At 45.9% G+C, this 15426-nt stretch overlaps 1 protein-coding gene and 1 long non-coding RNA gene across 16 annotated transcripts in view; both read right to left on the bottom strand.

Moving 5' to 3' along the window:
• The window catches only part of LOC118381460 (tyrosine-protein kinase RYK), a 257241-nt gene that overhangs the window by 142485 nt on the left and 99330 nt on the right, over window positions 1–15426 (bottom strand). For all 5 annotated transcript variants that reach the window (XM_052467237.1, XM_052467217.1, XM_052467221.1 and 2 more), the window contains 2 exons: window positions 13945–14014; window positions 7281–7413 (listed from right to left, as the gene is read on the bottom strand). In XM_052467237.1, the coding sequence (XP_052323197.1) occupies window positions 7281–7413; window positions 13945–14014 (203 nt within the window). The remainder of the gene's footprint in view (window positions 1–7280; window positions 7414–13944; window positions 14015–15426) is intronic.
• On the bottom strand, window positions 14030–15338 carry LOC127908603 (uncharacterized). 11 transcript variants are annotated; one of them, XR_008067691.1, is made up of 6 exons: window positions 14992–15338; window positions 14848–14943; window positions 14688–14763; window positions 14385–14500; window positions 14241–14288; window positions 14161–14192 (listed from the first exon to the last, which is right to left on the bottom strand). It is a non-coding gene; the product is annotated as an uncharacterized LOC127908603 (long non-coding RNA). The 11 variants fall into 11 exon arrangements; XR_008067698.1 differs by having other exon boundaries at window positions 14896–14943; XR_008067688.1 differs by having other exon boundaries at window positions 14848–15338.

The raw sequence follows: 15426 nt of genomic DNA, 5'->3' as shown, positions 1-15426 counted from the left end.
GAATAGCCCCGTGATATGCAACTGTTCAGGAAGTCAGGAACCAATACACGCAGTCAGTCAGGAAAGCTAAGGCCAGCTTCTTCAGGCAAAAGTTTGCATCCTGTAGCTCCAACTCCAAAAAGTTCTGGGACACTGTGAAGTCCATGGAGAACAAGAGCACCTCCTCCCAGCTGCCCACTGCACTGAGGCTAGGAAACACGGTCTCCACCGATAAATCCATGATTATCGAAAACTTCAATAAGCACTTCTCAACGGCTGGCCATGCCTTCCGCCTGGCTACTCCAACCTCGGCCAACAGCTCCGCCCCCCGTAGTTCCTCACCCAAGCCTCTCCAGGTTCTCCTTTACCCAAATCCAGATAGCAGATGTTCTGAAAGAGCTGCAAAACCTGGACCCGTACAAATCAGCTGGGCTTGACAATCTGGACCCGCTATTTCTGAAACTATCTGCCGCCATTGTCGCAACCCCTATTACCAGCCTGTTCAACCTCTCTTTTCATATCGTCTGAGATCCCCAAGGATTGGAAAGCTGCCGCAGTCATCCCCCTCTTCAAAGGAGGAGACACCCTGGACCCAAACTGCTATAGACCTATATCCATCCTGCCCTGCCTATCTAAGGTCTTGAAAGCCAAGTCAACAAACAGGTCACTGACCATCTCGAATCCCACCGTACCTTCTCCGCTGTGCAATCTGGTTTCCGAGCCGGTCACGGGTGCACCTCAGCCACACTCAAGGTACTAAATGATATCATAACCGCCATCGATAAAAGACAGTACTGTGCAGCCGTCTTCATCGACCTCGCCAAGGCTTTCGACTCTGTCAATCACCAAATTCTTATCGGCAGACTCAACAGCCTCGGTTTTTCGGATGACTGCCTTGCCTGGTTCACCAATTACTTTGCAGACAGAGTTCAGTGTGTCAAATCAGAGGGCATGCTGTCCGGTCCTCTGGCAGTCTCTATGGGGGTGCCACAGGGTTCAATTCTCGGGCCGACTCTTTTCTCTGTATATATCAATGATGTTGCTCTTGCTGCGGGCGATTCCCTGATCCACCTCTACGCAGACGACACCATTCTATATACTTTCGGCCCGTCATTGGACACTGTGCTATCAAACCTCAAACGAGCTTCAATGCCATACAGCACTCCTTCCGTGGCCTCCAACTGCTCTTAAACGCGAGTAAAACCAAATGCATGCTTTTCAACCGATCGCTGCCTGCACCCGCATGCCCGACTAGCATCACCACCCTGGATGGTTCCAACCTTGAATATGTGGACATCTATAAGTACCTAGGTGTCTGGCTAGACTGCAAACTCTCCTTCCAGACTCACATCAAACATCTCCAATCAAAAATCAAATCCAGAGTCGGCTTTCTATTCCGCAACAAAGCCTCCTTCACTCACGCTGCCAAGCTTACCCTAGTAAAACTGACTATCCTACCGATCCTCGACCGGCGATGTCATCTACAAAATGGCTTCCAACACTCTACTCAGCAAACTGGATGCAGTCTATCACAGTGCCATCCGTTTTGTCACTAAAGCACCTTATACCACCCACCACTGCGACTTGTATGCTCTAGTCGGCTGGCCCTCACTACATATTCGTCGCCAGACCCACTGGCTCCAGGTCATTTACAAGTCCATGCTAGGTAAAGCTCCGCCTTATCTCAGTTCACTGGTCACGATGGCAACACCCATCCGTAGCACGCGCTCCAGCAGGTGTATCTCACTGATCATCCCTAAAGCCAACACCTCATTTGGCCACCTTCGTTCCAGTACTCTGCTGCCTGTGACTGGAACGAATTGCAAAAAATCGCTGAAGTTGGAGACTTTATCTCCCTCACCAACTTCAAACATCAGCTATCCGAGCAGCTAACCGATCGCTGCAGCTGTACATAGTCTATAGGTAAATAGCTCACCCTTTTCACCTACCTCATTCCCATACTGTTTTTATACTGTTTTTATTTATTTACTTTTCTGCTCTTTTGCACACCAATATCTCTACCTGTACATGCCCATCTGATCATTTATCACTCCAGTGTTAATCTGCAAAATTGTATTATTCGCCTACCTCCTCATGCCTTTTGCACACATTGTATATAGACTGCCCATTTTTTTCTACTGTGTTATTGACTTGCTAATTGTTTACTCCATGTGTAACTCTGTGTTGTCTGTTCACACTGCTATGCTTTATCTTGGCCAGGTCGCAGTTGCAAATGAGAACTTGTTCTCAACTAGCCTACCTGGTTAAATAAAGGTGAAATAAAAAAATAAAAAAATGTGTCGGCCAAACGTGGACGATGCTGGGTCAAATTGTGCACCGCCCTACGGGACTCCTGATCATGGCCAGTATGGAACAGACCGGCGGCACGCCACGCTACAGCCGCAGACCGGCGTCACGCCACGCTACAGCCGCAGACCGGCGTCACGCCACGCTACAGCCGCAGACCGGCGTCACGCCACGCTACAGCCGCAGACCGGCGTCACGCTACAGCCGCAGACCGGCGTCTCGCTACAGCCGCAGACCGGCGTCTCGCTACAGCCGCAGACCGGCGTCTCGCTACAGCCGCAGACCGGCGTCTCGCTACAGCCGCAGACCGGCGTCACGCTACAGCCGCAGACCGGCGTCTCGCTACAGCCGCAGACCGGCGTCTCGCTACAGCCGCAGACCGGCGTCTCGCTACAGCCGCAGACCGGCGTCTCGCTACAGCCGCAGACCGGCGTCTCGCTACAGCCGCAGACCGGCGTCTCGCTACAGCCGCAGACCGGCATAGCGCTAGCTACAGACCGGCGTCTCGCTACAGCCGCAGACCGGCATAGCGCTAGCTACAGACTGGCATAGCGCTAGCTACAGACTGGCATAGCGCTAGCTACAGACTGGCATAGCGCTAGCTACAGACTGGCATTGCGCTACAGACTGGCATTGCGCTACAGACTGGCATTGCGCTACAGACTGGCATTGCGCTACAGACTGGCATTGCGCTACAGACTGGCATTGCGCTACAGACTGGCATTGCGTTACAGACTGGAATAACGCTATGCTCCCTACGTGCTTTTCAGACACTTTATGTGCCTCCCAAACGGCAACCTAATTCCCCATAGTGTTCTGGTCTAAAGTAGTGCACTATGTGAAGGAATAGGGTGCCATAGTGTTTTGGTCTGAAGTAGCACACTATATTGGGAATAGGGTGCCATTTGAGATACAACCTCAGTCTCCCTCTAAAATTACACCAATGATTTATGTCTACATGTTTATTAAGACAGCAAGAGAAAAAAAAACGTTATAAGTATGTCTTTGTTAGGCCCCTACAATTGCCTAAAGTATATTTTGAGAGGACGGATGGGAATCGAAGTGGCGGTGGTGTGTTATCCCAGAGGAAGTTCTCTTTACTGCTATTGAGCAGCAAGCTTCGTCTTGTGATGGAAAATTAGTCAGTAGTTTTTTTTCTTCTTTCTGCTGCACCTTAAACAAGGCTTCTCCTTCTTATTTTAAAAGTGGTGTGTGTGTGTGTGTGTGTGTGTGTGTGTGTGTGTGTGCTTCGAGAGTCTCGGTTCAAGGCTGATTGATCGGTTGGATTTACATTACAGGCATCTCAGAGAACGCCTATGCCAAGTGGATCAAACGACCCCTGGGGTTACCCAGCACAATGAGGTGATTGTCTCTCCATGGGAAACACAGTCTCTGCCCTGAGCCACAGATTAAAGGGGAGCTTAGCAATTCGGGGAAAAAATATCTAATTTCCCCAGAGTCAGAAGAACTCGTGGATACCATTTTAAAATGTCTCTGCATGCAGTTTGAAGGAAGTTGCTAATTATCATTAGTGAAAATGCTAACTAGGGTTAGCACAACGAGCTGTTCCCATAGACGTCCAGTCATTGCGTTAGTGCTAGTTAGCGTTGGCTTGTGAAACTAACTTATTTCACGAGTTGATCGTAATTCGGTGAAGTAGACAACAGGGCAAAAATCTTTGAAATATCCCTTTAATACACACTGCATTTAAAAAAAAAACCCGAGAGACATTTTATAGGTCTGCGTATCGGTTGTTGTCAAACTGGTATTTAAGTGCCTATTGCTATAAAACACTATTGTTCTGTGTTAACAGAGTTAGGGGGGACGGGTGGGGGGGCAGGTGAAATGCTAAGGCGGGAAGGTGATGTCTGAACGGTGGTTTGCACAAGCAGCATACAATCAGTTATACATCAAGGATCCAGACTTACATCTCCCAGCCTACGATTTGGTCGCCCCCAAAAAAAAAAAAAAAAAAAAAGTTTGCCGCCATCGCGAAATAATTTCTAAAGTCATACAGTGATTTATTAAGATGTGTAATAGACTCCTGAGATGGTATTCAAGAAAATACATTATTTAAACCAAGCAGAAATGAATGATTCGAGCCATTTTTATATGCAAGCGAATCCAGTAATCCTTACGTAGACAATAGACTATTGTTATATTTTACTGTTACACGAGAGCTCCAGAATGTTCTATCGTTAAATAGAGATTAATTTGGGGCGGCAGGGTAGCCTAGTGGTTAGAGCGTTGGACTACAAACTGAAAGGTTGCAAGACCGAATCCCTGAGCTGACAGGGTAAAAAAAATCTGTTGTTCTGCCCCCGAACAAGGCAGTTAACCCACTGTTCCCAGGCCGTCATTGTAGATAAGAATTTGTTCTTAACTGACTTGCCTAGTTAAATAAAAAGGTCAAATAAAAAATACAACTATTTCAAAAAAATTGGCTACATTTTAATGTGCACTAATATCATAGTCTACAGTGAATTTGCAATAGATTCAATTATTTTCCTCATCAATCTAAACACAATACCCCATAATTTACATTTACATTTAAGTCATTTAGCAGACGCTCTTATCCAGAGCGACTTACAAATTGGTGCATTCACCTTATGACATCCAGTGGAACAGCCACTTTATAATAGTGCATCTAAATCTTTTAAGGGGGGAGGGTGAGAAGGATTACTTTATCCTATCCTAGGTATTCCTTAAAGAGGTGGGGTTTCAGGTGTCTCCGGAAGGTGGTGATTGACTCCGCTGTCCTGGCGTCGTGAGGGAGTTTGTTCCACCATTGGGGGGCCATAATAACAAAGTATATGTTTAGACGTGTGTGTGTGTGTGTGTGTGTGTGTGTATGTATATACATACATATATACTTATTTTCCACCATAATTTGCAAATAAATTCATAAAAAAATGCTACAATGTGATTTTCTGGATTTTTTTTTCTCATTTTGACTGTCATAGTTGAAGTGTACCTATGATGGAAATTACAGGCCTCTCTCATCTTTTGAAGTGGGAGAACTTGCACAATTGGTGGCTGACTAAATTGTTTTGTTTTTTGAGTGATGTGATCATGTAGAATGTGCAGCTCGCACCGATGTGACCAGTTACATTTATTTTTAAATTCGCTCAGCCAAGTCAAAAAGGTCACAAAATGCGACTATAAATGGGAGCCCTGAACATTAATAAACTGTATCAGGTTATTTCCCCCCCACAATTCTTCTATGATATCTTATCCAGAACAGATATCCTTAATGCGGACGGTAGATTGATGGTAGGATAAATGTAGGCTGAATATAGGATGAGAGTAGTATGACGGGATGACGTTGTAGTAGTGACAGTAGGACGCCGGTAGGATAATGGTAAGATGAGGTGTGGCAGGTAGCCTAGCGGAGAGTTGCTGGTATCAGATTCTAGATGGCATTGCCTGCCGTTGTGCCCTTAACTCCCCACAAAAGCAGCTCCCGGGTGACCGTAGAACCTCTTCAAAACGTGTTTATTTCGGAGGGGTTGAGTTTAAAGCGGAAGTCACATTTCGGTTGGACCTTGTGTGACCAATAAACTGATCATAAAATAATGGTAGGATGACAGTAGACTAGAGAGAGGGTTTGGATAATGGTAGGATAGCCATAGAACGGTAGGATGACAGTAGACTAGAGAGAGGGTTGGGTTAATGGTAGGATAGCCATAGAACGGTAGGATGACAGTAGACTAGAGAGAGGGTTTGGATAATGGTAGGATAGCCATAGAACGGTAGGATGACAGTAGACTAGAGAGAGGGTTGGGTTAATGGTAGGATAGCCATAGAACGGTAGGATGACAGTAGACTAGAGAGAGGGTTTGGATAATGGTAGGATAGCCATAGAACGGTAGGATGACAGTAGACTAGAGAGAGGGTTTGGATAATGGTAGGATAGCCATAGAACGGTAGGATGACAGTAGACTAGAGAGAGGGTTGGGTTAATGGTAGGATAGCCATAGAACGGTAGGATGACAGTAGACTAGAGAGAGGGTTGGGCTAATGGTAGGATAGCCATAGAACGGTAGGATGACAGTAGACGAGAGAGAGGGTTGGGATAATGGTAGGATAGCCATAGAACGGTAGGATGACAGTAGACTAGAGAGAGGGTTGGGATAATGGTAGGATAGCCATAGAACAGTAGGATGACAGTAGACTAGAGAGAGGGTTGGGACAATGGTAGGATAGCCATAGAACGGTAGGATGACAGTAGACTAGAGAGAGGGTTGGGATAATGGTAGGATAGCCATAGAACAGTAGGGTGACAGTAGACTAGAGAGAGGGTTGGGATAATGGTAGGATAGCCATAGAACGGTAGGATGACAGTAGACTAGAGAGAGGGTGGGGATAATGGTAGGATAGCCATAGAACAGTAGGATGACAGTAGACTAGAGAGGGTTGGGATAATGGTAGGATAGCCATAGAACGGTAGGATGACAGTAGACTAGAGAGGGTTGGGATAATGGTAGGATATCCATAGAACGGTAGGATGACAGTAGACTAGAGAGGGTTGGGATAATGGTAGGATAGCCATAGAACGGTAGGATGACAGTAGACTAGAGAGGGTTGGGATAATGGTAGGATAGCCATAGAACGGTAGGATGACAGTAGACTAGAGGGTTGGGACAATGGTAGGATAGCCATAGAACGGTAGGATGACAGTAGACTAGAGAGAGGGTTGGGATAATGGTAGGATAGCCATAGAACAGTAGGGTGACAGTAGACTAGAGAGAGGGTTGGGATAATGGTAGGATAGCCATAGAACGGTAGGATGACAGTAGACTAGAGAGAGGGTGGGGATAATGGTAGGATAGCCATAGAACAGTAGGATGACAGTAGACTAGAGAGGGTTGGGATAATGGTAGGATATCCATAGAACGGTAGGATGACAGTAGACTAGAGAGGGTTGGGATAATGGTAGGATAGCCATAGAACGGTAGGATGACAGTAGGCCGGAGCCAGGGTTCGGGGCTCACCTGTGGGTTGTTGGCCTCGGCCAGCTTGCACTGTCTCAGGAACAGTTTGATGTTACCCCAGTTCATATAGGGCAGTAGTACCATAGGCTTCTCTCCTTCCTCTGTACACACATGACTGATTGGGAGCAGGTTCCTGGAGGAGAGAGGGGGGGGACATCAGTTAGCCTACCGTTTCCCCAACTCTGGTCCTCAAGTACCCCCTAAGAGCACAGGTTTGGTTGTGACCCCGGACAAAAACACATGACTCAACTTGTCAAGAGCTTGAAGATTCGCTGACAAGTAGAATAAAGTGTGCTTGTCCAGGGCCACAACAAAAACATGTACTGGTGGGGATACTGGAGGACCGGAGTTGGAGCTCATGCAGTGGCTTGTGAAAGTATTCACCCCCCTTGGCATTTTCCTGTTTTGTTGCCTTACAACCTGGAAGGGGGGGGTTGTATCATTTGATTTAAACAACAGGCCTACCACTTTGAAGATCAAATCCTTTTGTTGTGAAACAAACTAGAAAAAAAACTAGCAAAAAAACTGAAAACTTGAGTGTGCATAAATATTCCCCCCCCCCCCAAAGTCAATACTCTGTAGAGACAGCTTTTGCCTCAATTACAGCTGCAAGTCTCTTGGGGTATGTCTCTATAAGCTTAGCACATCACTGGGATTTTCACCCATTCTTCAAGGCAAAACTGCTCCAGCTCCTTCAAGTTGGATGGGTTCCTGCTGGTGTACAGCCATCTTTAATTCATACCACAAATGTTCAATTGGATTGAGGTCTGGGCTTTGACTAGGCCATCCCAAGTCATTTAAATGTTTTCCCCTTAAACCACTCGAGTGTTGCTTTAGCAGTATGCTTAGGGTCATTGTCCTGCTGGAAGAGGTTCCCCTCAACAAGGTCCCTATATTTAGCGCCATCCATCATTCCTTCAATTCTGACCAGTTTCCCAGTCCTTGCCGATGAAAAACAGCATAATGCTGCCACCACCATGCTTCACGGTGGGGATGTTGATCTTGGGGTGATGAGAGGTGTTGGGTTTGTGCCAGACATAACGTTTTCCTTGATGACCAAAAAGCTCAATTTTAATCTCATCTGACCAGAGTACCTTCTTCCATATGTTTGGGGAGTCTCCCACATGCCTTTTGGCAAACACCAAACAAATGGCTTTTTTTCTGGCCACTCTTCTGTAAAGCCCAGCTCTGTGGAGTGTACGGCTTAAAGTGGTCCTATGGACAGATACTTTAATCTCCGTTGTGGAGCTTTGCAGCTCCTTCAGGGTGATCTTTGGTCTCTTCGTTGCCTCTCTGACTAATGCCCTCCTTGCCTGGTCTGTGAGTTTTGGTGGGTGGCCATCTCGTGGCAGGTTTGTTGTGGTGCTATATTCTTTACATTTTTTACTGTCTACCTACCTACCTAGCTGCTGCTCAGTGCCCCACTGTCTACCTACCTAGCTGCTGCTGCTCAGTGCCCCGCTGTCTACCTACCTAGCTGCTGCTCAGTGCCCCACTGTCTACCTACCTAGCTGCTGCTCAGTGCCCCACTGTCTACCTACCTAGCTGCTGCTCAGTGCCCCGCTGTCTACCTACCTAGCTGCTGCTCAGTGCCCCGCTGTCTACCTACCTAGCTGCTGCTGCTCAGTGCCCCGCTGTCTACCTACCTAGCTGCTGCTGCTGCTCAGTGCCCCGCTGTCTACCTACCTAGCTGCTGCTGCTGCTCAGTGCCCCGCTGTCTACCTACCTAGCTGCTGCTCAGTGCCCCACTGTCTACCTACCTAGCTGCTGCTGCTCAGTGCCCCGCTATCTACCTACCTAGCTGCTGCTGCTCAGTGCCCCGCTGTCTACCTACCTAGCTGCTGCTGCTCAGTGCCCCACTGTCTACCTACCTAGCTGCTGCTGCTCAGTGCCCCGCTGTCTACCTACCTAGCTGCTGCTGCTGCTCAGTGCCCCACTGTCTACCTACCTAGCTGCTGCTGCTGCTGCTCAGTGCCCCACTGTCTACCTACCTAGCTGCTGCTCAGTGCCCCACTGTCTACCTACCTAGCTGCTGCTCAGTGCCCCACTGTCTACCTACCTAGCTGCTGCTGCTCAGTGCCCCGCTGTCTACCTACCTAGCTGCTGCTGCTCAGTGCCCCGCTGTCTACCTACCTAGCTGCTGCTGCTCAGTGCCCCACTGTCTACCTACCTAGCTGCTGCTGCTCAGTGCCCCGCTGTCTACCTACCTAGCTGCTGCTCAGTGCCCCGCTGTCTACCTACTGCTGCTGCTGCTCAGTGCCCCGCTGTCTACCTACCTAGCTGCTGCTGCTCAGTGCCCCGCTGTCTACCTACCTAGCTGCTGCTCAGTGCCCCGCTGTCTTACCTACCTGCTGCTCAGCTGCTGCTGCTGCTGCTCAGTGCCCCGCTGTCTACCTACCTAGCTGCTGCTGCTCAGTGCCCCGCTGTCTACCTACCTAGCTGCTGCTGCTCAGTGCCCCGCTGTCTACCTACCTAGCTGCTGCTGCTGCTCAGTGCCCCGCTGTCTACCTACCTAGCTGCTGCTGCTCAGTGCCCCGCTGTCTACCTACCTAGCTGCTGCTGCTCAGTGCCCCATTGTCTACCTACCTAGCTGCTGCTGCTCAGTGCCCCGCTGTCTACCTACCTAGCTGCTGCTGCTGCTCAGTGCCCCATTGTCTACCTACCTAGCTGCTGCTGCTCAGTGCCCCGCTGTCACCTGCTGCTGCTGCTCAGTGCCCCGTACCTACCTAGCTGCTGCTCAGTGCCCCATTGTCTACCTACCTAGCTGCTGCTCAGTGCCCCGCTGTCTACCTACCTAGCTGCTGCTCAGTGCCCCACTGTCTACCTACCTAGCTGCTGCTCAGTGCCCCACAGTCTACCTACCTAGCTGCTGCTCAGTGCCCCATTGTCTACCTACCTAGCTGCTGCTGCTCAGTGCCCCGCTGTCTACCTACCTAGCTGCTGCTGCTGCTCAGTGCCCCACTGTCTACCTACCTAGCTGCTGCTGCTCAGTGCCCCGCTGTCTACCTACCTAGCTGCTGCTGCTCAGTGCCCCGCTGTCTACCTAGCTGCTGCTGCTGCTCAGTGCCCCGCTGTCTACCTAGCTGCTGCTGCTGCTCAGTGCCCCGCTGTCTACCTACCTAGCTGCTGCTGCTCAGTGCCCCGCTGTCTACCTAGCTGCTGCTCAGTGCCCCGCTGTCTACCTACCTGCTGCTGCTCAGTGCCCCGCTGTCTACCTACCTAGCTGCTGCTGCTCAGTGCCCCGCTGTCTACCTACCTAGCTGCTGCTGCTCAGTGCCCCGCTGTCTACCTACCTAGCTGCTGCTGCTCAGTGCCCCGCTGTCTACCTACCTAGCTGCTGCTGCTTAGTGCCCCGCTGTCTACCTACCTAGCTGCTGCTGCTGCTCAGTGCCCCGCTGTCTACCTACCTAGCTGCTGCTGCTTAGTGCCCCGCTGTCTACCTACCTAGCTGCTGCTGCTGCTCAGTGCCCCGCTGTCTACCTACCTAGCTGCTGCTGCTTAGTGCCCCGCTGTCTACCTACCTAGCTGCTGCTGCTGCTCAGTGCCCCGTTGTCTACCTACCTAGCTGCTGCTGCTCAATTTGGTCAAATCTGCTAAATTTGGCCTTACTGCTATTAGCCAATAGAAACACATTGAATAACAGATAGTCCTTACTGCTATTAGCCAATAGAAACACATTGAATAACAGATAGTCCTTACTGCTATTAGCCAATAGAAATGCATTGAATAACAGATAGTCCTTACTGCTATTAGCCAATAGAAACACATTGAATAACAGATAGTCCTTACTGCTATTAGCCAATAGAAACGCATTGAATAACAGATAGTCCTTACTGCTATTAGCCAATAGAAACACATTGAATAACAGATAGTCCTTACTGCTATTAGCCAATAGAAATGCATTGAATAACAGATAGTCCTTACTGCTATTAGCCAATAGAAACACATTGAATAACAGATAGTCCTTACTGCTATTAGCCAATAGAAACGCATTGAATAACAGATAGTCCTTACTGCTATTAGCCAATAGAAACACATTGAATAGCAGATTCACTAAACGGAACAGACAGTCCCCCTAAACAATCAAAGTGAAATTTGTTCTGAAGTGTCTGTCCTATATCAGGGAGATTGAGAAATATATCAGGATTATTACTATTTACATGTAGTTAACCTCTTATTTTTGCCACATATATGAACTGGTATCAGGGGGGGGGTTCTTGTAGCCTAAAATGTTTCTGACACTACAGACAAAAGTTGGTAGACCGGCGGTACCAAAACACACCCCCACAAAAAGGGGTCAAATTATCCAGTTGTGTCTCATTGGGATTAAAAATCTATTTTTACAAGAGGTACCTCAAGTCCAGTAATATATCTAGCAATATAGATACTTTATCGGTCCTTTGGTTAGAAGGTAAACGTGTCTTCTACCTTTCCCAACAGACAGACCGACACAAAACCTAATAATGGTCCTTTGGTTAGAAGGTAAACGTGTCTTCTACCTTTCCCAACAGACAGACAGACACACAACCTAATAATGGTCCTTTGGTTAGAAGGTAAACGTGTCTTCTACCTTTCCCAACAGACAGACCGACACAAACCTAATAATGGTCCTTTGGTTAGAAGGTAAACGTGTCTTCTACCTTTCCCAACAGACAGACAGACACACAACCTAATAATGCGGTGAGTATTAAATGAGTATTCAATCTCTACTTAGGAACCAAGGGTAAATATTATTCAACCTGAGTCTCAGCAGGGTAAAAACCAACTCCACTGAGTGGGTATATATTCTGTTGAAGATTGGCGAGGTGTTAAAACCAGTAAAGCCCATTGCGTGACAATGTGTCACACAGGAGGGAATTCTGGGAAGATTAGTTTGAGTGTTGGCCGGTAGGACGGTGGAGGCTGCCAGACAGAGGAAGGATGCATCTCAGAGAGCAGATGAAACGAGGAGAGGACGTCTCTCAACTGTGACCGCCTGACCTCAGGAAGGGGAAGAGGAAGGTGTGGGCCCGTGACGAACTGACATGGTATTCACAGAATTAACCACACAGTGTGCGCACCCCCCGACCTCACCTCACACTGCCCCAGCAACATCCCCCCAGGCACCAACCCCAACCCCCCCTCTCCCAGCACCAACATCACACAATTGCGTTCATTTTTGGTGATATTCTTATGTCTGGATAAGGCTTTAAAAATACAGGATCAAATATTGCTACGTCACATGACTGCAAACAACACAGGGCCCGAGGCACAGCAGACAGAACTGTAGAGACAGTTTAAGGGTTTTCACAGAATGAGGAACAACCGTAAGACAACGGTTAGTCATCTTTAGTGTGGAGGAACCATAGCTAAGCAAGGTGGTGCCGAGACCCTTTCGACAAGTTTCCAAAGTAGTGCCGAGTTCAGGGGAGTTTGTGTTATTACACCAGTAGTATATATCATAGTATATATATCATAGTATATATATCATAGTATATATATATATCATAGTATATATATATCATAGTATATATATATATATACTATGATATATATACTATGATATATATATATACTATGATATATATACTATGATATATATATATACTATGATATATATTACACCAGTAGTATATATCATAGTATATATATATATCATAGTATATATATCATAGTATATATATCATAGTATATATATCATAGTATATATATATATATATCATAGTATATATATATATCATAGTATATATATCATAATATATATATATATATATATATATATATATATATATACTATGATATATACTACTGGTGTAATATATATATCATAGTATATATAGTGTATATATCATATCATAGTATATATATAGTATATATCATATATATATCATAGTATATATATATATATCATAGTATATATATATCATATCATAGTATATATATATATATATCATAGTATATATATATATATATATATCATAGTATATATATATATATATCATAGTATATATATATATATATATAGTATATATATATATATCATAGTATATATATATATCATAGTATATATATATATCATAGTATATATATATATCATAGTATATATATATATCATAGTATATATATATATATCATAATATATATATATATCATAATATATATATATATCATAATATATATATATATCATAGTATATATCATAGTATATATCATAGTATATATCATAGTATATATCATAGTATATATCGTCACAGAAACATGTTCTTTAATAATATATATTTTTTTTTTGGGGGGTCTGGATGTACAATTTATAAATAAATTCAATTCTTCCTATTGACATCCAGGATCCAAAGCAACCGTTCTAACAGATGGTGTGTCTTAGTGTGGGGAAATGTAGTGGGAACCTTGTGCAAAGGTGACTCAACAGGTTTCAACTCAGTTTCCAGTTGAGGGAAATTTGATTGTTACGACCATAGAATTAGAACGAACGATGACGGTCGTTGCGGAGCAGACGACTCAGCGCGAGTTGCATACGTGTCTCGCCATGCCATGTGGAAATAAACAAGTACGCCGGAGGCTAGCCCTTCGACTTACTGACTAACCCACAGAATTAAAAACAGAGCCCTGCCTGATCTCGAGTTCAGTTGGTTGCGATGTCCCCGTGATGATTTGATTGACAGATTACCTGTGATGAAGTCCTCGTAGTTTACAGCTCTCTGTCAGCATCATGGTCACCTGCACCTCAGAGGCATGATCTACACAATGAGAGAAGAGAAAGACGATATACACCTCAGAGGCATGGTCTACACAATGAGAGAAGAGAAAGACAATATACACCTCAGAGGCATGGTCTACACAATGAGAGAAGAGAAAGACGAGATACACCTCAGAGGCATGGTCTACACAATGAGAGAAGAGAAAGACGAGACACACCTCAGAGGCATGGTCTACACAATGAGAGAAGAGAAAGACAATATACACCTCAGAGGCATGGTCTACACAATGAGAGAAGAGAAAGACGATATACACCTCAGAGGCATGGTCTACACAATGAGAGAAGAGAAAGACGAGATACACCTCAGAGGCATGGTCTACACAATGAGAGAAGAGAAAGACAATATACACCTCAGAGGCATGGTCTACACAATGAGAGAAGAGAAAGACGATATACACCTCAGAGGCATGGTCTACACAATGAGAGAAGAGAAAGACGATATACACCTCAGAGGCATGGTCTACACCTATACAGAGGCATGGTCTACACAATGAGAGAAGAGAAAGACAATATACACCTCAGAGGCATGGTCTACACAATGAGAGAAGAGAAAGACAATATACACCTCAGAGGCATGGTCTACACAATGAGAGAAGAGAAAGACAATATACACCTCAATGAGAGAAGAGAAAGACATGAGGCATGGTCTACACAATGAGAGAAGAGAAAGACGATATACACCTCAGAGGCATGGTCTACACAATGAGAGAAGAGAAAGACGATATACACCTCAGAGGCATGGTCTACACAATGAGAGAAGAGAAAGACAGAGGCATGGTCTACACAATGAGAGAAGAGAAAGACGATATACACCTCAGAGGCATGGTCTACACAATGAGAGAAGAGAAAGACAATATACACCTCAGAGGCATGGTCTACACAATGAGAGAAGAGAAAGACGATATACACCTCAGAGGCATGGTCTACACAATGAGAGAAGAGAAAGACAATATACACCTCAGAGGCATGGTCTACACAATGAGAGAAGAGAAAGACGATATACACCTCAGAGGCATGGTCTACACAATGAGAGAAGAGAAAGACGATATACACCTCAGAGGCATGGTCTACACAATGAGAGAAGAGAAAGACGATATACACCTCAGAGGCATGGTCTACACAATGAGAGAAGAGAAAGACAATATACACCTCAGAGGCATGGTCTACACAATGAGAGAAGAGAAAGACAATATACAACTTTAGTCTAGAAATCTAGGGATCTACTGAAGTCTTGAAGGAGACGTAACTTAAGTTGTGGAACGCAAACCATAAACAGCACTCAGACTCAGTATGCTAACCCTCCTTGGCCATGAACATTCCTCCTGACTAATAGGGGGGTCTAAAAGGCCATCTAACAGTCTAACAACCCTCTTGACCTCACACCATTCCATT

Source organism: Oncorhynchus keta, chromosome 1 (genome assembly GCF_023373465.1).
Source record: "Oncorhynchus keta strain PuntledgeMale-10-30-2019 chromosome 1, Oket_V2, whole genome shotgun sequence".
Lineage (NCBI taxonomy): Eukaryota > Metazoa > Chordata > Actinopteri > Salmoniformes > Salmonidae > Oncorhynchus > Oncorhynchus keta.
Note: the sequence above shows the minus strand (reverse complement) of the source record. Positions and strands in the feature narration are given on the sequence as shown.